We start from the raw sequence: 23,125 nt of genomic DNA on the forward strand, positions 1-23,125 counted from the left end.
TCAGTGTCTGATAATGAGAGGAGGTGGACAGCCCCAAGGAGACACCTTTCAGAACAGTGTAAGGAACAATCTTGCCTCTGCAGGAGATGGACTGGATTGCTTTGGCTAGGTTTCCCCCGAAAAGCTCTTTCTAACTTTTCTATCCCAGTTCTTTTCAGCCACAACTGAGGCAGAACAGGCTGGGCTTGACCCACTGAGGAGCTTGGAAACACCCTGTTTGACTTTTAGGACAAGAGTAGAGTAAGGACAGCAGAAGCTGGCACAATGTGTTTCATTAAATCTCTGAGAGGTGGCCAAGGAAACCTCCCTGGGTTCACCGTGCCTAAACCTACTTTGGGTGGTTTGTGGTTACCAATATTTTGTCTGCTTTAGGGCTCTGAGGACTGCATTGGTCCAAATCACTGTGTTTCCTCTGCACCAAAATCCTTCTCCTCCTACCCCATGTTTTTCAGTGAAGGTGACTGGTAAATTTATATTTCATAGGACAGCAAGCATGTCTGGGAGGGAAAGAAAAATACAACATGTTGTGTTTCATTAGCCTACTGGACAAGGCACTGGGGAGAAAAGCTCAAAAAATGTGGAGCCCTGGAGGTCAGCTCCCTGCCTTGGGCACTGGGGAACGCAAGATTTGCATACAACCTTCTTTTATGTGTTGCCGTTTGGGGGTAAGATAGGAGGTCTTTAACACTGTTTAATTATAATGGCATGGGTGAAATATTTCCTACGTGTTTCAGTTCTTCTTCCTTCCCGGCCCTTATACCAAACTCTTGTGCCACAGGAGAGATTCTGGGATGTGCATTGGAGGATGCAGAGCATCACGGGAGCCAAAGTGCTTCTAAATTTAGTGTTTTAAGTCCTTAACAAAAGGATGAGGTCCATCTAAACACCAAACACAAATTACAATGTTTCCTCATCAAAATGAGGAATCTTGGTATGACTTGAAGAAGCTTATTCACCCCTGACTTTAGCTGGGACAGGAGTCCTGAATGCTCCTTGGAAAATACTCATCTACCACTGTGAAAAGCTTGCAATTGCTTCAGCTGCTGTAATACTCAGTTTTTAATCCATTCCTTTGGCATTATTTTTGTCCTTATTTTAGCCCATAGCTCTAACCTAGCCTCCTAGTCATCTCAGGTAATGGCTGTCACAAGAGGGGCATCCATATCAAAAAGGTTTGATTTCCTCCTTCTCATGGTTAGAGCTGTTGTTTGTTGCGACAGACTGAAAACAGGAGTGGTACTTCCTCAGAGAAGTCTAGTCCATTTGATCACACTTTCTGTTCGTGCAAGCACACTGCCGGGCACTGCTTTTGGATTTGCATTTAATCTAAAACATGAGTCGGGAGTGTGACAGGGTATTAGCCAAACATTTCCCCAGCTCACCCTGTTCCCTGCATCCTTTATTGAGCTTTCTTCCTTGACTCCAAGGTTTCCTTTGTATTTGGCAGCCCTCTTGACTGAGGATGAAGTTTTCTTCGGTCAGTACTGGGGAACTCAGCCACAAACTTGGGACAGGCAGGTGAGAACACACCTCTTGCTTCTCATCTGCAAATTGGTTCCTTTTGAGTTTTTCTGTTGACCCCTCTCTTTGAAAGGCAGAGAAACAAAATTCATGCACCAAAGCAGGGCTTTTTCCAGAGAAAAGCACAGTCCTTCATCCCCTAAACATGAGGACATAATGCTGGCATTTGAAAAAGCTACTATTATATGCTTTTTTCGACAGCTTCATAAGAAATGTGTAAGTAAACAACATAAAATGTTACAATATTATAACTTCTGTCAAGAACGGTATGGGAGAGGAAACATTTCCTTTTTGTGGTGGCTTTGCACAGGAGCCCTCTCCTCGATGTGGATGGAAGGCTCTCTGTCAGCGCTCATTGAGGCTACCGGTGTTGGTAGCCTCCATTTTCAGCAGGCAGATGTGACCAGGAGCTGTCCCTGTGTGGCAGCTACTCTTGCATGTACCCTGCTTTTCCTGCTGCAGTTGCTTTAAGCTTGCCATGCTTCCCATTATAAAATACGAGAGGCAAAACGGCAAGAGAGCAGAGATAATGTAGTCAGAGAGTTCCTGTTGGAAAAGAGGGTTTTCTTGTATTCAGAAGCATCCACAGCTTCTAGGGAAGGACAGGGAAATGACCCTGGGAGGGAGGGAAGAAGCGGGAGCGGGTGGGTTGCTGCTACCCTAAGGAGTTAAAAGGGCATTGAAAGATGAAAGGGAGATGTACAGATGAAAGAGAGATACTCCATAAAAGGCCATGAGTAAATGAAGCGGTGGACAGAATCAGCGCTAACTCTGACACATCTGAGGTAGAGAATGGCTTTATAAAAGCTTTATTTAAAAAGAAAGCTCTTAATGCAAAATGGGAGAGGGTGGGCAGTGAGGAAATGATGTTTTGTAAAGATAGTCATTGATGGAAGGCAGAAAAAAAGGCTGCTGGGAGAAGTCTGAATATATACCGAGTAATAGGCATGAATGAAATTTGTTTAATGGCATGTCAAAGGAGCGTGTTTGCAAACCTACCAGTTTTTTAATTTCTCTTTCCATATGTTTTTATGTATACCTACATATTATGGGATTCAAAAAGACTCATGAGGGGAGAAAAAAGGGCAAGAAAAAAATGTACTGATTTTGGAAGTTAAAGAATATGAGAGAGATGATCCTAGAAATTGCAATCCAACTAAGTGAAGTAGTCTTCTGTTAGATAATAAATAAGATTTTTGAAAAGATCCTGTTAACATTTAGAGAATTACAGAAATGTGACCAAAAAGTAATGTTGTATCACAGACAAACTGGTCTGCTTTTAAAAATTAATATTTTCAGTTACATGGAAAAAAGGGCCACAGCATGCAAAAAATACTTTATCTGTAAAGATACTAGTAAAATTGTCAGTATGTTTTTCAAGACTTTTCCTTAGAATATGTATTTAGTATATCTAGTGTGTGCCTACCCCATTCTTATTAAAAAAGGGGGAATTATGTGAAGAACTGAAATCAAAGTCTGAGGAATTGTTGTTTACTTTTATGGGTATTAACTCATTAAAGATCCAAGCAAGTGGACTAACATACGAGGGATTAAATCCATGGAGGTGTCTGCATTCGGAGGTGCAGACAAGAAAGGGTGTAGGAGAGGCAGTACCTGGGAACATGGGTCATCAGAGATACCAGCATGAAATTAAATTAAGTCCTCTGCATGAAATGCTAGCTAAATTGTCTAAGAAGGATCTTGAGAACTGGTGAACCTGTGGAAGACAAAGCATGATAAAAGAGGCTGGAAAATGGGTAGAAATCTCAGTAATCCGATATGACAGCAAAAAAATGTGTTGCAGTGATCGCCTCTGGATAAGGACAGCAAAGAAAGGGGACTCTCACCCCTTGAGAACAAAGAGTTTGAAGCATGTTTGTTTAAAAAAATATATCTCCCGGTGGCTGCTCGTTGTTGCTGCTGGAACTGGGTCAGGCATGGGGCAGAACTGCAGTTTAGGTGCACAACTGTCCATATCCACCACGGTACCATAGGCACTGAGCAAAGGAGCAGTAGGGAAAAGTGAGAACCATCCCATTCTGGTGATTTTAGTTATCTTAGTTATCTTCATGGCATCACCAGCTTTAGGAGACAAGTAATCAGATGTTCAGGATGTCTCTCATCGTATGTTTTAAAAAGTCTTATTTTTAGTTGAGTAAATGTCACTGTTCTTTTTCTTTGCTTTTGGGCGTTTGAATCATTCAGTTTTCTGTACAGGTTTTCTCTTTGACAGTGCACAGGAAAATCTCAGGTAAAAAATGAGCAAGGGCCAGGCAGAAAGGTTTCCCATGTGCATACATGACAACAGGAGTTGTGCTCTAGAAAAATCAAATGTCACCGGCACTGGAAACTTGGCATAGGATCAGGAAGGAGGCCTTCCCTGTTAGATGCTACAAACAGTGGGTATGTTTCTAAAAAGGATCAAGGGGAAATGGTTTTAATAGATACACAGGTGAGACTGCTTTGTTGCAACTTTTCTTGGTTAGTCCATGCGTTCGCAGATTTTTTTCTGTAGTTTTATATCATTGCATCTGTAGGTGACTAATTCACTTAGGGGCAGATTTTTGAAGATATGTGGGTGTTTACTTTCTGTCTGTGAGCATCCAGATCCCTTTTAAAAAAAATAGTAAGAAGAAAAATCCCTTAGGCCAAGCTATTATATTTCTTTCAGTCTTCACAAAACATTATCTTTGTTCTTCCAACTTATGGGCTTTTTAAAATCTATTGCATCTCTCATGTGTCAGACCTGAAAATAATGGCCAGTCAAGCACTTTTTCTAATTCAGAAACACCTTTCTTGTTCCCTCTACCCGAGGGAGGCCATGTCACCAGATAGATTTTCAAGGTCATATCCATATTTTGCTCCCAGAATTGTTACTACCAAACATGCTTTTTTTTTGACATTGTCACAGCACATGCACGTGGCTGCTATGAAGACAGGCTGTTTGTGGCTACTTGTGTCATGCTTACTATTTGCCGTGTCTCACCTGAGATGGTTTTGATATTTAGGCAGTGTTGGCCAGGCCTGAATCCCTGTGTTATGATACAAGAAAAGCAGATCAGGACTGATCCACAGTTGTCTTCCAGTATTACCCCTTGTTACCTGTTGCTCCCCCTGCCCAGCACCTGCCACTGACAGGGTGCCACGGCCATTGACCATGTCAGTGCCTGGATGTTTCCGACAAGAGGAGTAAGGGAAATGGAGCACAACCTTAGCTAGTACATAAAAAATTGGCAACTTCATCAAATGTTACTTTGATGATTATGTTTGATTACTGTTTACTTTTTTACCTGGGAGCCGGCTGCAGAAACAGTAGATGGTTATAGGCAGGGTGGGATCTGGAGAAGGCCATGCAAGCTGTTATAATATGAGGCATGGTGAACTTCTCATCAGCAACAGAGACATCTTGACCTCTGGTATTTTATCAGAAGTCTACTTTTTTTTTTTTCTTAACTAGAAGACAAGGTGCAGTTTTCTTTGGAGAATCCTTCAAAATTCAAAAAGGAACTGACACCAGGCATTTCCACTCCAATAAGCACAGGTACCAGGCCAGCATTGGTTAGCATATGGGCAGCTCTTCAGATCTAAGAGCAGTCAAACAAATAGGCTCATTGGTTTATAAGTGTGAGTGTAGATATTAAAGTATGGCAGCTGGAGAGATGGTAAGAGAGGCCAGGTCCCACCTCTTGGTCCTGCACCTTTGTCAGCTCAGACCCAGTGTGCACTAAAAACAGCTGAAGGATTGAAGAGACTGGTGTTGAGTGTTTCTGCCTTCTTTTTTTTTTTTTTTTCTATTAAGGGTCTCACATCCCCCTTTTCAAGTGCTTTTCTGCAGCAGCTGCAACTAAAGAGGGGGAGATAGGAGTCATTCATTCTTAGAGCCAGGGCTTGCAGTAGGCATCTGAAAGTGCAAAACTCACTCAAAAGGTACTGGGAGTTGGCCTCACTTGGCAAAACTTGTTCTGTCAGTCTCTGTTATCAACTTGAGCTGCATCAGTATTATCAGTCTCAAAATCTTTCATAGGTCCATTAGGTAAAATACTGGTTTTTAATACAATCAGTGGCAGAACTTTTAATACTGTTAAAACCAGGAGTACCGTGTTCTTGTGTACCAGTCCCATTGCCAGGCCTTGATTCAAACACCTCCCCTTGCCTCCCTTCCCTCAATTCTCTGAGGTCACCACTGCCAATAGTAGCAAAACCAAAGCAAAAATGTGATTCTGTTGCTTAATAAGAAGATTTGTAAGGTATCCTGATTCTGAATGTATCACTAGGGACTCAGCAGTGGAGAACCTTTGTTCCTCAAATGGGAAGACTCATATGAGTCTGAAGAACACCTGAACTGGCATTTGTGCCCAGAATATAAATCACAACAATTGTTCACATTGCTTTATTATAGAGGGAATATTAAAACCGAAAATTTGATTTATTAGCATTGTTGGAAGTGTACAGTCTAACTGGAGTCAAGTTTGTTTGGTTGGTTTTTTTTGAAGTAACTGTGTTTTGCATCAACAGCAAGTAGATAAAAGCTTTCTGTAACTTGTTTCATTTATCACTAGAGAACATTTGATACTTCCTCCATATAAGGTAAAAGCTTTTATAAAACATTAATAAGCTTCCATGGTTATTACTGATTTGTAGTGAATGTCTAAACAAACTCTTGTAGTCTTTTATATACTGTACGTGTATTCTGGCCTAGCCCTTTAAGCTTATAGAATCATTCTTTTTTGGTTTTGGGATTACTTGGTCCCAAGAAGACCAGGTGATTAAAAAAAAAAAATCAAAAGAAGCAAAAAAAAAAAAAAAAAAACAAAACCACACAACCCAAAACCCACGTGTTAACAGTGTGTTCACAGGGCAGAAAAGACCACCAGGCTCTTGGGTTGCACTAGACAAAGCATTGCCAGCAGATCAAGGGAGGTGATCCTGCCTCTCTACTCAGCTCTGGTGAGACATATCAGAATGTTGGGTACTGTGCTGGGCTACCCAGTACAAGAAAAACAGGGACTTACTGGAGCCAGTCCAGCAAAGGGCCACAATGATGATTAAGGGATTGAAGCATCTCTGTGTGGGGAGAGGCTGAGAGAGCTGTGACTGTCCTGGACCAGATCATCCAGGCGATCTTACTGGCAAGTATAAATATGTGATGAGGGGAAGTAAGGAAGATGGAGCCATGCTCTTCTTAGAGGCAGATAGTGGAGAAGCTTTTATTTTTTTTTTCATGTGAGGGTGGCCAAGCACTGGTACAGATTGAGCAGAGAGACTGTGGAGTCTCCATCCTTAGAGATACTAAAAATGAGATTGGATACTTGCTATGGGCTCTTGTAGCCCTTGGGATGGATTAGGTGATTTCCAGAGTTCCCTGCCAACCTCAGCTCTTTAGCATTTCTGTGGTATCTTTGATGCAGCAAATGCTGAGACTGTTCTACGGTTATAAGGGCACTATCCTGCACACTGAGCAGCTTGGAGTGAGAGCAGATCGTCTGCCTGTTTCTGCTGCAGAACCAAGCAGCTATTAAATGATGACTTGTGCACACTAATGACACCAAATGGATTTTTAACATGTAAACGAGAAGAGGAAAGCAGAGTAACTTGTTATTAGCTATGGGTTTGCCTGAAGCAGATTTCCCATGTTAAAGCACTTAAAAGCAAATACAGAATTTATGATGTGTCAGTAGATTTTAAACCTGAATTACGTCCAGTTGCTGTAATGGCTAATAATGCAAATTATCTGAGTCACCCTCAGTGTAAAGCAGTAAATATAATTTGCCCATTCAGACACACTTCTTTTTTTTGTTTTTCCTCTCTCCTTTCCCATTAATATTTTATGTCCCTGAAGAGATGTTTTCCACATATTATGTGCACCAGCATACCGTGCTTGTGGTATTCCTGGATGTCATTACAAAGAAGCCTGAAGACTGTATCGCTGCTCCACTGCCTGTGTCGCTAGCTTGGAAATTGCTTGGAGCAACAACAGCAAGTGTCAACAGGGAGCTGTATTAATTATTTGGAATGTGTCTCATAAGAGGAATCAACTGCTTTTATTGCAGAGCGAATATTACTTGAAACGGGAAGGTTACCCTAACTGTTATCATAATCTATGTGTCATTAACTTTCCATGTTTAGAAAAAGAGATTAACAACCCTGTAAATTGTTACAGTAAATAGATGAATTATAACAAAATGTTTTTATTATAAATAGAAGTTTCTTGATATAGTTACCTTCAAATTGCTGGAGAAGAATTGGGTCTTAGCAACTCTGAAACCGCATGGTGGTGTAGGGAACCAAAAAGGTTCCACTGAGCTGAAAGCAATGCTGAGTTCCAAAAAATGATATTTACATCTTCTGCAGGTGGGACAAACAGGTTGACTTGTGCTGCATCCCATGCTTCCTTCAAAAATTGCTGTGACATAGAAATGCTTACTTCTCTCTTGGAGTGAGATGAACAGATTGAATGGGCTTGTGTGAAATCAGTGGTCTTCTGTAGCACATGGCCTTTCAAGAGAACATGGTGCAACACATATGTGGTAGTGGTAAAGCAGGTATAACTAAAGTTCAGCAGAGTACCCATGTCTGCAAGGAAAAAGCAGAAGAGATGGGAGTGTTTTCAACTTTTCATCAGATGTCTGCACAACATGGAAGTTCCTTGGGAAAAATGCACAATAGAACAAAATGCTTCAAAACCTGTTTTTAAACCGGTGCCATAAAAATACTGTCCATTTGATTATAGCCCTGATATATCTCTGTAGGAAACAGTGGAACTAAACCACTTATTTGTCCACAGGGCAGGCTCACCATGGGCAGGTTTCCTACATTGCCCCACCGATCCACCTCGATTCGGATCTGGAGAGACCGCCATCCAAGGGTGAGTCAGTGAGACAGCCTCCATTCATGGCATTGTGAACCAGCCATAAGCGTGGGTACATGTCACTCACTTGTTCATAGAGCCTCCATTGTAAAGTTATCACCTTCCATCCAAGGACACTCTCAGGGGCAAATTAATTCCTACAAGAGAGATGTATGACAGGTGGCCATGTCCCATATGTCCCATTACATAGCTTTGAACATACCATCACTTCACAAGCTATTTTGCTCTCCCCACTAGTTTACTCTTGCAGGGGGCAGCATACCTTAGATCCTGCCCTCTGTCCTGCACCTCTCCCTCCTAATGGCAGTACAAAGGCACAGGGAGCTGATGGCAGAATGCAGAAAGGGAGATTTCAGCTGCCCCTCGGATGAGTAAAGGGTACAGAAGGGCTTGTGCAGTGGTTCCAGCCTGGATTCAATCCTCATCGCTGTTGCTTGAGTTTTTTTCTAGACTCAGTAGAGGATGACTGTAGAGAATGACTCAAATTTTAGGGGAGCTCATTGCCCTTGGGAGTGACGCTAGTAGCCAGTATGGAGTAAGTCCAGAATAGTCCTGCTAAGATAGGTGGCTCTCTTGAATGGCACAAGTAAAGCAATGTGAATGTAAGCCCTTGATTTCTCTGCCTCATTTGGAGGATCATCCCCTGGCTGTGCTGTGCTGAGCCCCCAGTGTTTGCCTTTGTGACCTGGGGTAGTGAGTTTATCCCCAGAGCAAGCATATGTGCTGGTGCAGACTTCTTACACCTCCTTTTGCTCCTTTTAGTTAGGTTGTCAATATTCATGTAGGATATCAAAATTACCAGCTTCTTTTGGAGTAGGTAATAGCAAAGCTAAAATCAAACAGGAATATGAAGGGATTTCTTGGTCAGCTCCGTAAGTGTATATGAATATCAAACACAGGGAATGTTGCAGAAGGAGAGAAAGGGAGGAAGAGGACAGCCAAAACGTGATAGCATAGAGATGCACTGTAGCTTAGAGTTGGGGTTTTTTTCCTTTCTCCCACTCTCCAAAGGGTGCTACTGTGGCAGAAAGGGTACCAAGTTGACCTTTGTAGTGATCGTCACCATTCTGCCACAACACTGTAAGGCTATTGATGTGTGTCTGTGTCCACACTTGTTTCTCTAACTGCTCTTAATTGAAAAATACAACGTGTTAATGCAAGATTAATCTGGATAGACACACTTTCATTATGGAATATGAAGAAAGCTGTCTTCTCAATCTCACTTTGTTATCTATCTCTAATAATCTGGGAGACAGAAAAACCTTTCTGTTGGTGAATTGCAGCTACAACTGCAAATCCCGTTCCTCCAAATGGCCCAAGGGCTTTGTGGGCTATAGAAAAGCATAGTGTTAGTGCTCTTGGCATTAAAGTCTCCTTCAGTTTTGACTGAGCTTTTCCACCAGCATCCACGTAGCTAGATTCTGTAACTTGATCTTAAATGAACTTAAATGTTTGCTGATTTTTTTCCCTTTGTATGTGTAAATGTGTGTTTGCTTAGATGATGCAATAACAAAAACTAAGGAATTGAGTCTTGCTGCACAGAAGCAGCCTCAGCATTATCATTCCATGGCTGTTCCTCTTGCATCTCTGCAAGGTGAAACCAGATGGTGGTGGAACTTGGATGTGAGGATGTCAGATTCAGTCTTCTCTCCCAGTCTGGTCTTGCCGTGAGTCAGGCTGGTTGAGTGTAATCTCCTGACAGTCCACAACCTCCATACAGCTTTGAGTGAACTACCCTGAGATTTGACACATGCATCTGAGATCATCAGCTTCTAAGTCACTTGAAAACCTCCAGTTCTATGGTAAAATTTACTACCGTGCTTTTATAGCAGAGCACCTCAGTAAGGCAGAGACAGTTATGACTTCCAGGACCTTCTGGCTCTAGTTTGTCATTGATTTGATGAATCAGAGCTTACTTAGAATAGGTCAGTGTAAATCCTTGCCTTGGGGTCTGGAGCAGCCTATGGAAGACTCAAGGATGCTGGAACAGCAGCAGACAAAAAGCTGTGCCTTTCTTTCTCCAAGAGAAAAGAGCTAATGACTAACAAAAACCTTCAGTGATCTGGTGTTCACGAGGGCATAGCTACCTCAGCAAGATAAATGGCAGTGCCACCAGGAGCGGGGCAAAGTGGGTCAGGCAAACAGTTGCAGTGCTTGCAGAGAAGGTAAAATGGAGCTTTTCCAACACAAACTGCTACATTAACTGCTTTCACCAGGGCCTCCACCCCCCTGGTTGACAAATCTTAAAGAAGGAGCTGCTTAGTGTGGAAGAACTCATATTACTGCTGCTGTGCATTGGTAAAAGGGCTTGAATACCCTTGTGTCACTTAATAGGAGAGGGCCAGGGAGGAAGCCAGCTCTGGAGGCATCAATCTATTAGCTGGTGACTAGGGGCTGTTAAAAATGTGAGTAATGGGTACTGTTTCCTGGGGGAAGAGCAAGACTTTTCTCTGGCTCTGACACGTGGGACATGTAGCTTTACTTATTTACCTGCTACCTCATTTCTAGGCTCAGAATCCAAAATCCATTTGAATGTTGTAATAATATTTTATGGGTTTTTTTCTAAGTATGTTAGGCCTACATTTTTTGTTTGTTTGGCTCCATTTTCTGACACCTTAGGACATACTGAGGTCATGTTCCAAGCTTCATCCCATAACCACAGGAGCTGTTTTAAACAAAGGAGTTAAAAATACCTGTCCTGAAGGTCTTGTTGTTCCTCCACAATTCCTGTAGCTGGAACTCTAAAAACAGAGCAGCATTAGGACAGTCGGCATAAACTACTAATGCTTTTGTCTGCTCCTTTGATGCTCTTCATTTCCCCTCTGCATTCCCCCTCACAGTAAGCTGAACACCAGGAGCAGGGCAATGTTGCACTCAGAGTGGCAAATAGAAGAAGCCACCATACGGTTTTAATTGTAATTAATGGAAATACAGCCTGGGTAGCAATATAGAAGCGTCTTTTCCATCCTGTATTATCAAAAAAAGATACAGCTTTAGTGCTCCTGTGAGTCTACGCAGTTACAATTCTCAGCTGACAGATTTATTTGTAACTGCCTCTTCCTTCTCCTTTTTAAAATTTTTATCACTGGTGACATTTACACACATTGTTTATGCATGCAAGGAGTTTTTACCTGCCTTTCAGAGTCCTGATGCTAGCAGTGAATAGAGTATGAACTCCAGTAGTTTACTAGCACATCAGTGTCACCATGCATTACTGGGTAATTGCTCTGAGCCACTGCTCTGTACAGCCACAGAGTGATGACACTGTACATCACTTAATAGAAATGAAGCCCTGAGTCAGCATTTTTCATGAAGATACTTCATATTCCCCACTCCCTTTTTAATTTGAGGCTGGTTTAGAATTAGTTCCATATATGAAGCACTGTTAACCATTATTTTTACACCTCCTTGCAGTCCAGCAATCTGGATGTCATTACTTGATTTTTATGCAAGTGTTTACACCTTCTGTGCACAGAATAATTCCAGGGATAGCTGAGACCTTAGGTTGTGATCTCACAGACTGAAGATTAAGCCTGAGTTTCAAAATGGATTGCTGGTTACTGACAATAGCAAGGAGTTTCATAGATGAGAGTGACACTGATACTCTGGCTTAGGAAGGGATTTTATGGAATTATCATATATAGTAATAAATCAAATTCAGCATTTGTGCTCAAATTCTGCCAGGTACTAAAAAAATGGTAAAGAAGTGAATTAAACTCATGGAGTATGCACACTAAAACTATTTATAAAGCTCTATAGAAACAGATTTTAGCGTATATGTGGAATCATATTAAACGTGAAAGGTATGCCTGGCGTTTAAAGCTGGACAAACTGAGAAACTCTCCTCCCTTGTTGAACTGATGTTTTGCAAAGGTGTCCTTTAAAATTGAAGCTCAGAGAGTAGTTATCTTGGAGATTGATATGCTCAAAGACAGTACCTTTCCAAAATATTAACTGATAAGCAAAACTCTGTATTGGTCCCCAGTTCCCAAAATAAATAACAAATGAAGGAGGCACAGAAAGTTCTACCCCTTCTGTGCAGATTTCGCTAGCCAGGGAGGTTATTTTGGCCCCATTTAAGGCACTGTGGGAGGTTTTCCTGTAAACCTCAGTTATTAGGTTCATCTTCCATAAACACAGAATCTGGCCCTGCTCCTTAGACAGCATGTCAAGGAGACAGAGAGAGGTTTTGCTGGGTTTACCCCTTGATTCTCCATCTTAGTGGCGTGTTCCTTTGTACTTTATTTCTTCAAAACTGGATCCATTCTGCTATTTTTCTCCCCCTTTGCATTTACAGTGTCTGAGGGAGAATCATTCCTGAACATTAGCAATACTGTTAATCTTATTACCAAAAATAGAGGAGGTTTTTGTAAGTATACGTTCTGGATCTTTTTTTTTTTTCCTCCTCCCAAAGGTCCCAGAGAGGGTCGATGGCTTTGCAGATGATATAGGAGATCTGACAGCTGGGCTTATTGCACAGCCCCAATCCTCCTTCCCAGGTCCAGAGAAAGGGGAGTACTGGGCAGCGAGGCCCAGTGGCACTCCTTGCCTTAATTCAGGCTGACACACAGGGTCACGTACCCCGTGCTTGACAGGCCCTGAGACACCAGCTTGCCTGCCTCTCCCTCCCCAGATTCAGTGCTATGAGAGAGGTGCTGCACAGGAGTTTCTGCTCCAAGTTGGTGTTGGACAGGCACATCCTTATATCCGGGCTGGGGAAGCCATTTTTCAGCTCAAGGGTCCTTTACACTGTTCCACTGCTGCTCTCTGAGGTCCCGCTTTTACTCATCCTGTTCCTTCCCTTTAGAGTTAGTTACAACTTTGTGTTTCCAGCTCCTTAAGGCAATATTATTTTCCTGATGTCCTTCATGTGGAAGAGTCCAGGGGAGAGACTAATTCAATACCTTTAAGTAAAAAGGATCGTGCACTGGATGCTATTTGTGGTCTCCTGTGATCAGGACCTTTATTCCCTTTTTCCCTGGGAAAAATGCAATTCTGGGATGCTATATAGTGTCCTACTCTTCCTTGGTCACGTACAGGGTTTTCTTCTTTGCTTTTGCTCAGTCTTTTCTTCAAGGATAACATCTCTCAGCACTTGTTTTTCGCTGCCCTGAGCCCACTGAGGATCTCACTCACTCACTCCGACATGGGGTGTGCATGCTCGTTGCAGCAAGCCAGCGACATTCTGTCATCTCATGTGACTTTTCTGGCAACGAGGGTGGGTATAAGAGGCATGCAGGTAACTGGTATTGAATGGGATACCAGTTGGATGGGAGATGACTGTTCACCATACTTACATGGTCAGTGTAAAGGTTTTGCAATGACTATAGGCTTCACATATACAGTGAATTTGAAGCTGCCTTGCTTTGAAGAGGTCCATACAGATTTGTTTGCTGGGTTCCTTTACTGTTTGTTTACTTCTTATTTGAGTTCTGTATTTTTTTGTGATGGGCAGCCTCATTCCAGGCTGGTTATGAGTCTTCAAACAGCTCAGCATTGCGACGGGTTGGGGTTTGGGTGGTGTGATAGATGCAGATACAGGAATGTATTGCCAGGTATGGAGTTTGTTTGAGTCATGAAGCTGGTGGAGGTATGGGTGAGCTCTAATGCAAGGGTACAATACTATTTATTCTCAGTTTTATCTAGAGCTCTCTGAAAATCTCTCATTGTGACTCAGATATATACCAAAATGTCCACCCTTCTGGACTACAGTGATTCCCTGAAGCAGGCAGCTGCTTTGAACATGGGCCATGCTCTACATTTATTAATTCCTCATTAGGCATTAAGGATGGTGATAACCAGTATCATGACCAGAGTAGCCAGAGCTTCTGGAAATCTTGCAACCAACTCATAGCCCTCCTGTTTGCTTGTTACCATCAGCAAGGTCCCACTTTATGTCCTGTAGGTATTCTCAGTCAGAAAGAGTTAATTGTGTGCCATTCGCAGTTTTTGTTTTTACTATGGTGTTGAACTGTTACTCTTATTTCTTTGGAATGTGTGTTTTCACTGCAGAGGAGCACCTCGGGGCATTGCTGTTTATTTATAAGATAACAGCGTTTGCTGTAGCAGAAAGCTGGAGCTAACGAAGTCTCTCAAGGAGGAGTGCTAAATCCTGTATGCTGGTGGAAACTGTTCAAAGTATTTACACTTGAAAATATTTAAGAACTGGGGAGGGGGGGGGGGGGAAGGGGAGGAACAGTCTGAGTGATATTTAACATCTTTTCCATTATTCCTAGCCACCTGAAAAAAAAGAAAGAAAAGGCACTTTTTAAGTAGCTTTTTTCACCAGCTAGCTGCTGCCTCATAAAGGAGTTTTGCTATGGAGATCAGCATGAACAGTGATTTAAAGATGCCTTGAAATGTTATTCTTTGTAGGCTGTTTGAAGCTACCGTATGACCTGATAAGCTCAAAATGGACAAAGACATGCACCCAGGAGATTCTTTTGACGGTGGGTTTCATTTTCCGCTGTACTGAGTTTTGCCACTCGCCATCAGTGGAGGAAGTTTTCACTCACCTGACAGTGGCAACAGCTGGAAAGTAGAGTCAGCTATGGTGGTGCACCCTCAAGCATCACTAATCTAAAGTGAATGTCCTATTACCAACTTGAAAAAAAGCCGTTGAACCAGTTCAATGTGGAAAAAAGAGTGCAGTGCTGCATACAGCATGAGACCCTTCTCGAACTTTTCTTTTTTTCCCCTTTTCTGCCAGACTAATTTTTGGCTACACTTCCCTTTTTGAAATATTTATAGGGCAAATAACTGTTTTAAATGAGCAGATGGGGGAGACATAAGACAAGCTGTTAAATTAATAAACATGTGTGGTGCTTTATCAGTAAGGGAGCCCATTTTGGCATTTCTTCTGGATGATTTGTACGGCCTATCACCATTGCACCTGGTGCAGGGACAAGAAATGGGCACTTAATAACTAAACAATGTGCAAACTCCTTCCATTATAACTTCATTATGTCACATATAATCATCTATAACTAGATGTCAAATACATAATTTATGTCCAGCTCCCCTGTGGAATAGTGGGCATATGAATGAATGGCCCCATTAATGGGAAGGAGCTTTTACTGTAACTTTTCCCCTCCTGGTGCATAGTCCATTTTGTCATCTGGTATTAATTCTGAATAATTTCAGGGCTATAGAAAAATGCCTGTTATATTTATATTTGTGTAATGGGAGAAGATGGCAAATAAATCATATGAGAGATCAAATTTCAGGTTCAGTGATTTCCTAAGCCATACGCCTGTGTAAAAGAGAATAGGATTGGTCTGCAGTGCTTTGATTGAGAGGCATAACAGACCTTCATTTTACCCATCCAGAGATGTTAAAAAGGTGCATGATGTGGGGTGACACTTCCTATGGGAACCCTCTGCCACAAGCAGCTTAGCCCCTAGAAAGCCTTGGTCTGCCACTGCAGTTGTCTGCTTGCATCCTTTGCTGGATGTTGTGTCTTCTGTCACGTTGTGTCGTATGGGGCCTGCTTATAGAAGTGCTCCATGATGTAAGTGAAATGTGTCATCATCACCTGGCAGGATATGACAACCATGTTTTTCTAGAGGAGTCCTCTAGAAAAGGAGGAAGTTTTGCAGTTTGACAGCAGTTGTCTAGTGGAGGGCTTGTGTATATTCACAAATAGGTACAAATTTGAGGGATCAGGTTGGCGTAGGATCCTTTATGAAATGCCTTTTATACATTTTTTTAGTATAACCCCCCTTGTTTGGGGGGGTTAAAACCCTGGTGAGGAGCAACTCTACTGTAAATCTGGGAAGACAGTTTGTTAGCACTACAGGTAGGAAGCCATCTCTGATATAGCACTACTGGTGTATTATTGGTATTTTGTTACTTTGTGAGAAAACATGTTTTATTCTGCTGCAACTACAGGGGGTAGTATTTGTGTTATTCTTCCTCAGTTATAAAGCTGGATGAAAAATTATCCAGTTAACACCATTTATAATAGTAGATAACTTCTTAGTGTCTGATAGAGTTTCCTGTTGCCGGTACACAGTGATTTTAACACTAGATTATGAATGATATATTTACCTAACAAAATATTAACCTTTCCTTGTCTTGTGATGTGGATTTCTGAGTGGCATGCATACTAAAATATTTGCAGTGCTAGAATGTCTTGTTACATCTATACCATCTTCTTCTGGAAAATGTTAATTCTTTTCATTCTTTTTATAGTTTTTTCAGTTAGTTGTTTTCATCAGTCCTCCTAATTAGGGGGAGGGCGTTTAAAAGGGCCAGTTTAATCTGGCAAGTTGAATCTGGCAAATAACAAACGTTTATGAGGTCTGGTACTACGGCCAGGAGTTTGACTGCTCAGACCATGGGATTTGCTTTGAGAACCATGAGTCAATGAGCAAGGTTACCGTGCTCTCGTTGATGCTCGTCAGCAGTGCATGTCTAGAAAGGCAGGCAGATGATCTCCCATACAAGCAAATCATGTTAGGCTCAAACATGCTACTGTTGACAGCACTGAGTCGAAGAGTTTTGTGTTCATTTGACGGCTCTTCAGTTGTGCAGTGAGATTTTCTGTAGGTAAGCAGGTTTTTTTACAGCACTTGGCTCTTGGAATAATTTTTGGTTTGACCAGAAGTTGTTGGAAATGGGAGATTTCCACCAGAGACAGTGATCTGATGCTTTCTAAAATGTCTGGGTTTAGAGCCTGTTTTGGCCCCTGAATTCCCTTAAAATGGATTGTTGAATTTTGGTTCTTTCCTTTGTGTGTTGTTTGTTACAAGGAATTCTAGTGATATGATATAATCCATTCAGACAGAATTTTATACCTGTGAATTGTGTACCTCACTCCTGAAAACAGTGTTTGGAAATCCCAGCCTTAATAAATGCATACTAAATACTGATTTACTGATAAACATTATGGAGCCCCTTGCTAACATTATAACTTGGCTCCCTCAGAAGAGGGCCTCATGCTTTAAGACTTTCAGCCAAGTAAATTTGGCTTCATAACTGCAATGTTTGCTCAGAAGACAAGGACTGCTATCCTCTGGCTCCAAATGGTTTGTTACTGCCTTTGAATTGGCTTGATGTAGTTCATTCTCCCTGAAAACTCCAAGAAGCAGTATTTGAAAGATCTTATTGCCTTTAAGAAGATAGATTAAGGTTGATTAAATGTAATTATAAGGGTTAGAGGACCAGCATGCATGAATGTGCAGCAGCCATGGGGCTGTTGCCCAAGGAGCTTTCAGGGAGGAGAGAAACAGCTGGACTTGAGGCAAGGAGGAGGCTTTGCCCCTACCCAGCCAGGGATGCTGGATTCTTTGCAGATAGGTACAAGGGAAGTCTTATAGAGGGCTCTGGATTAAGCACGCTAATTGGTAACTATGTTTCCCTGCAGCTGGGTTTTTTTGAGAAAATTGCTTGAGCTTTCTTTATTAAAAACTGACCACAACTGTAGATGCTCTCATGGCAGTCTCCCCTTTAGATTTTCTGTAAGTTCTGGTTTCATCTTTATCTCATTATGAGCATTGCTTTCCACAGATATGTGTGTGTGTGTCTCTATTATGCCCACAAATGTAGTAGTAGATGTGCAGCAAAATAATACTGTTACTGAGTAAACAATTACATTTCATTTTCTGGAATAAAAGAGAATATGCACCCATAAATCTTTTTCTAAATAATCTGTATTGGAGAGTAAAAAGAAGATGAGGTTTCTAAATTCATGAAGGCCCTTCACAGTGGAATCCTGTGTGCCATTGAAGTGTAACAAGCTTATTTATATTTTATTGTGCTTCTAGATCAAGCTGCATTATTATGGGCTGCATTCCCCTGACACTATAGCTGTTGCTAAGGAAGAGGTACATTATGTTAATATTTCGTGATCATAACTATGCAAGCTGGGTTATGTGTGTTGAAGAAGTTAGGTGGGGGGGGAAATGAAGTTTAATGCACCATTTTGATTGGAGCCTCCGCAGATTGTTGCTCACATTTAGAAGCAAAAAGTAAGCTTGGATTTGAGAAGAATTCACACAGAAAATGGGAGAAAATCAAACAATGGAAAGAATTTGTTCACTGAACTTTAAAATTGCTCAGCAATAAGAATCTGGAACCATTGCTGCTAAGGAGGAATCTGGGAGAAGCGAACTGAATGCTTTTACCAGACACATTCACTGAAGAATTTCTCAGCTTTCTCATGCCTTTATATAAGTGTCTCGATCATGTAAACAGAACATTCATCCTTAATTGCTATTTCCTGACCATTTCCAGTGCTGGTGTCTATTATGTGATTTCAGTACCTTCTCATTCATTTAGGTTGATTCACTAAGAGCGTACAATCAAGTAGTGGCCAGCACCATACACAGAGTAAAATGGCAAATGATAAATTAGATTCAGGGTATAAAGTCAAAGAAAAGGCCAAGATCACAAGCAAGATACTGATGTTCGTGCTGCTTATTTTAAAAAATACACTCTACAGACTGTATTGATAAGCATTATAGAAATGTTTACACAACAAGTAAAATAAACAAGGAAGGATCTTGGCATTCCTCCTAAAGGAATGTTCTGAACTGAGTTTCCCCTTTTAAAACTGTTTTCTCATTAATACTGCTGCCAAGGCATGAAGCAATCAGGACTGGATGGGTAGGAGCTCATCTCAATCTGCTGTGCCTTGCACCTAGTTGATTCAGCCAGGACAGTGTCCCAGGAGTATCCAGGATTATCATGGTCATAGCACCCCAGAATAGATAATTTTTACCTTGTAGTACTACCTCTCACATTTTCAAACATTCAGTACACCAGAGCTGGGTTTGCGCCTGGATCAGGTATGGTGAGGCTTATCCTCTCTTAATCTCATCTCCTAAATCATGGTATGGTGAGCAAGCAGTCCACCCAGTTGAGGTCAGTTGTGTTTGCCAGAGCCTCAGCAAGCAGCAGTCCTTAAGTAGGGCTGGGAAACCCCTTGGAGGCTTGCCAACATCATAACCCCATTAGTAATTTTTAACATCAGCTTCAGCCTCTGGCCCTGCCATGGTGAGCAGAGCTACTTTTCCTTCTCCTTCTCTACCTTCCGTCCTCACTGTTCTTTTTTCTCAGTCCTTGTACAGTGGGTTCTGTGACCCTTAACAAGGCTTTAGGGAAGTTAATATTACATTTTCCCAGTCAAGGCTGTAATAATTTATGTTATACCTTGTTACATGCATCTGACCATAAAATCTTCCTAGAAGCTGAGCTGCCTGGCCTGGGAAGTGTCACTTACTTGGGCAAATTAAATATAGTGTGAGACAAGAGCAGGATGGAGGAGTGGGAGGAAAGGAGTAGTCCCCCCTGGGAGGCAGTGGGTACTTCATACTGGAGGTATGTGTTGCAAAGAAGGAAACGGGAAGAATAAAGAACTAGAACAGGGATTGGAGATGAGGTCAGTGGGAGAGAAATACCAGAGGGTAAAAACAGACAGCATGGTTTGGGCAGAGAGGATGGGCAGACAGGGCATGTTGGACAAGCCACACAGCTTAGAGTAGAGAAAGGCAAGACAAGATGGAAAGGATGAGATGGAAAAAAAATTTTTTTTAAAGGATGTTTTTATGTAACGTATAGAGAGATTTAAAATCCTTTAGCTTTGGACAATTGAGACTTTCACTGCCTCCAGCAACTATGCACAGACTAATCACGTAACATTTATATTCCTGGTTTCCCACCCCAGGCACCTATTTCTATCTGCTTGCTTCTCTCCAGCTTTTGCTCTGAGCTGCTGCAATTTAACAGCAAAAATCCAGATATTTCCTTCATCATCATTAACCACTCCTACACTGTCCTCTGGGCAGTAATATAGAGCTCATCCTAAATGTCAGGAGCAACTCAGTGTGCTCATCCATTTTTGGAATCTGTCGAAGTCTCTTTCTCAGCCTGGCCACCCAGATCTTCAGCTCCTGTCCCTTTCAGATTGGCATAGCTCTGCCTGCTGGCTCCCAAGACCATGGGCAGGGATATTCAAAGTCCTTGGCCTCTCCATAATTCACCCATGGTTTTAGAAAGTGTGTGCCCCCATATGGCCTGAGGTTTGTGCTTATCTTCAGAGCACATTGCTTCTCCACATTGTGTTTGGTTAAATAAACACGGCTTGGTGTAGATATTTCGCATATAAGCTGACAGGGTTGACATTGTGAGTATTTTGCAATCATTTGTTTAATTAGCTGAAGCTCTCTAGGGAGAAGTATATGAAATGGCATACTCCCAAAGTCTAATTTAAATCTGTTTTGCTTTTTTTTTGATTATTTTTTGATGGAGGGCTTGTAATGCAAAGCATTAAAAAAGGGAGTAGTGAATGGAAAGAAACAAAAAACCTTTGTTAATGGGCAGTGCCTCAGTAACAAATTTGTGCAAATACAGAAAGGAAATTACATTGAGTAAAATGACCTACAAGAGGAAAAAATGGAATTAAATCTTTGCAGCTGTCTTGTCTTTCTTCTTCCCTTTTTTTTTTTAAACATGTACTTCCCTTCTGTTTTCTTTTAGTGCAATGCTTAATTAGTCTTCTCCTTTGTTTGGAGGTTAATTCCTTTTCTAATCTACAGCTATTTTTACAAAGGTGTTCATTAAGGGAGCGAACAAAGGCTGGAGACAAGAGAGTGGCAGGTGTTGAGCCTCATTTAGTGGAAAGGAATTTTTTGCTCACAGCGAAATCTCGAGGCCCTGCTTTCAGATGCAGTGCTTCTCTGTCAGCTCTCCTCTGCTTCCTGCTTTAAGTGAAAGGGTTCCTGGGAGAGAGCTGAAGTTTGCTGTAACACCAGGGCTGCTGTGTGCCTGTCTGCTCACTTAATGCACTTAATGCCCTTTGTGCTCAGCAGACCCTTAAACTCCTATCTGACTATACATAGAGACCACTGGTTTCTGTTTTGATGCTTACCTGTTTATTGAAATAACCGAGAAATTAAAATCCTAAATATTTAAAGAGATCTGATTTAAAGTGATATTTTTGAGTCCCTATGGAGCAGCAAGCTCCTGCACTCACATGCCTCCATCACTCAAGATAAGCTCTCCTGCTTGCTGGCATCACAGTGGCCGGAGTACCTGAAGTCTCTGGTTTAGCTGTAGTGTTTGTAGAACATGCAGTCCACACATTAATCATATAAAAGTATTTATATTGCAAGAAACTAGTGTAGCAACACTAAAATTTGCTGTTGAGCTGCAGCTCTGGGGAGCTGGTAGCGATGGTGGAGTAGGGGCCAGCTCGGCACAGGGTCAGTCTGTCTCTCTTTGTCATGATTGTCCTGGCAAATGAAAGTGAACATAAGAGCAAGACCCAAAACAGCTTTTAGAGCAATAACACCTGTGATTCCCGAAGGAATGACAGAATGCCCCAACTGTTAAAAGCAGGGCCCCTCTTACTCAGTGTAGTCCTGTTAGGATCAATGTGGCCAGCCACATCTCCAGCCGTTGCTCTACCCACACAGTCCTTCACCTTCCTGTGGTATTAATAAAGGCTTGCTCCTTCCCAACAATGGTGAAAATTGGGCATGACCTGGGAGCCATTGCTTGTCATTAGAAGACCAGATTTTATCGTTAGGTTTCCTCGTGCTGGTTATGTGATTAGTAACTTCATGCACTCACACATACATCTAGTTTCTGTAGAAAGAGATTTTTTTAACTGTGGCATCCACTAACTTTGTGACTGTTTATTTCACATACTATTCTGAGAAATGGGAAATGGTCTTTTTGTTTCTGTAGAAGCTCTAGGAAAGAGGGAAAAGAGAAAAGGCAATTGTAGAGCTGGTCGATTATTGCTGCCACAGTATAATTAATGTGCAAATATTTCCAGAATCAGCAGCCAATGACAGAAATACATGTCCTCTCCTTTTCACACAAAAGAGAAATGTAATTATACTTTAAAATACTTTTTGTTTGTTGTGCTTTCTAGGAACCATTGTTGATAACCTGCACATGTGGGTAAAACATTTTGCACTTTTTGACATTTTATTTTTTTCCAGAAGAATTGTCAAGATTAGAAATGGCACAAATGGCTGAAGAAGTATTGACTTTTGCAATCAGTAGCTAGTGAAATTAACATCTTCCTTCTGTTCTCTTTGCACAGGCAATTACAAATTAGATCCAGAAAACATGCTCCCAGAGGTGCCGTTTTGGTTTTTAAAAGAATGCTGGCACAGGAAGGAACAAAAACATGTTAGCACGGAGTATTTTACCCCTATTTGTAGAGGGCTCAAAGCTACAAGTTTTACAAAAATATAACAATTTGGAGAGAAAAAGAAGAAAAATGTAGGAGGAAAGGCAACACAGGAGAAAGCAAAAAGCTGTGTGAACAGCTAATTAGTACAGATTGCATTCACTTGTGCAAGAGGTGCTGGGAAAATACCAAGCATGTTACATGAGTAGGGAGGATGGAGGAACGGAGGTGCATGCCGAGCAAGGTAGGTTCTGCCATCCACAAGAACTGTGTCTTTGAGCATTTCCAAACACAAAGGTTGCTTTTCTGAGGTGACTTTCCCTTCCAAAATGCTTTCTCAGCTGCTTTAGGAGATAGCAGTGCCTGTCCCTCCTGCCTTGACAGGTCAGCACGGCAGCATCCCTCTCTGGTAGCTTGCACTACAAGAGTAGGAGTAGTTCAGCAAAATGCTTTGTGTTGGTGTAGGCAAGGCTGTTTGGGACTCCCAGTGGGCTTTGGACAGATGTAGAGAGTCACATCCAACATACTTGGAAAGGGCTGTCCTTCAAGCAGGTTGTGCCAGGTCAAAAACACTTGTCATAGACTGGTCT

General features: G+C 41.7%; 1 protein-coding gene across 24 annotated transcripts in view; it reads left to right on the top strand.

Moving 5' to 3' along the window:
* The window catches only part of ADGRL3 (adhesion G protein-coupled receptor L3), a 514,107-nt gene that overhangs the window by 356,275 nt on the left and 134,707 nt on the right, over positions 1–23,125 (top strand). For 23 of the 24 annotated variants that reach the window (XM_027652756.1, XM_027652761.1, XM_027652740.1 and 20 more), the window contains one exon: positions 8,306–8,386. The exons of the other annotated variant lie outside the window; for it this stretch is intronic. In XM_027652756.1, coding sequence (XP_027508557.1) covers positions 8,306–8,386 — 81 coding nt within the window. The remainder of the gene's footprint in view (positions 1–8,305; positions 8,387–23,125) is intronic. 24 annotated transcript variants of the gene reach the window in all.

This window comes from Corapipo altera, unplaced genomic scaffold (genome assembly GCF_003945725.1).
Source record: "Corapipo altera isolate COAL_440 unplaced genomic scaffold, ASM394572v1 69, whole genome shotgun sequence".
Lineage (NCBI taxonomy): Eukaryota > Metazoa > Chordata > Aves > Passeriformes > Pipridae > Corapipo > Corapipo altera.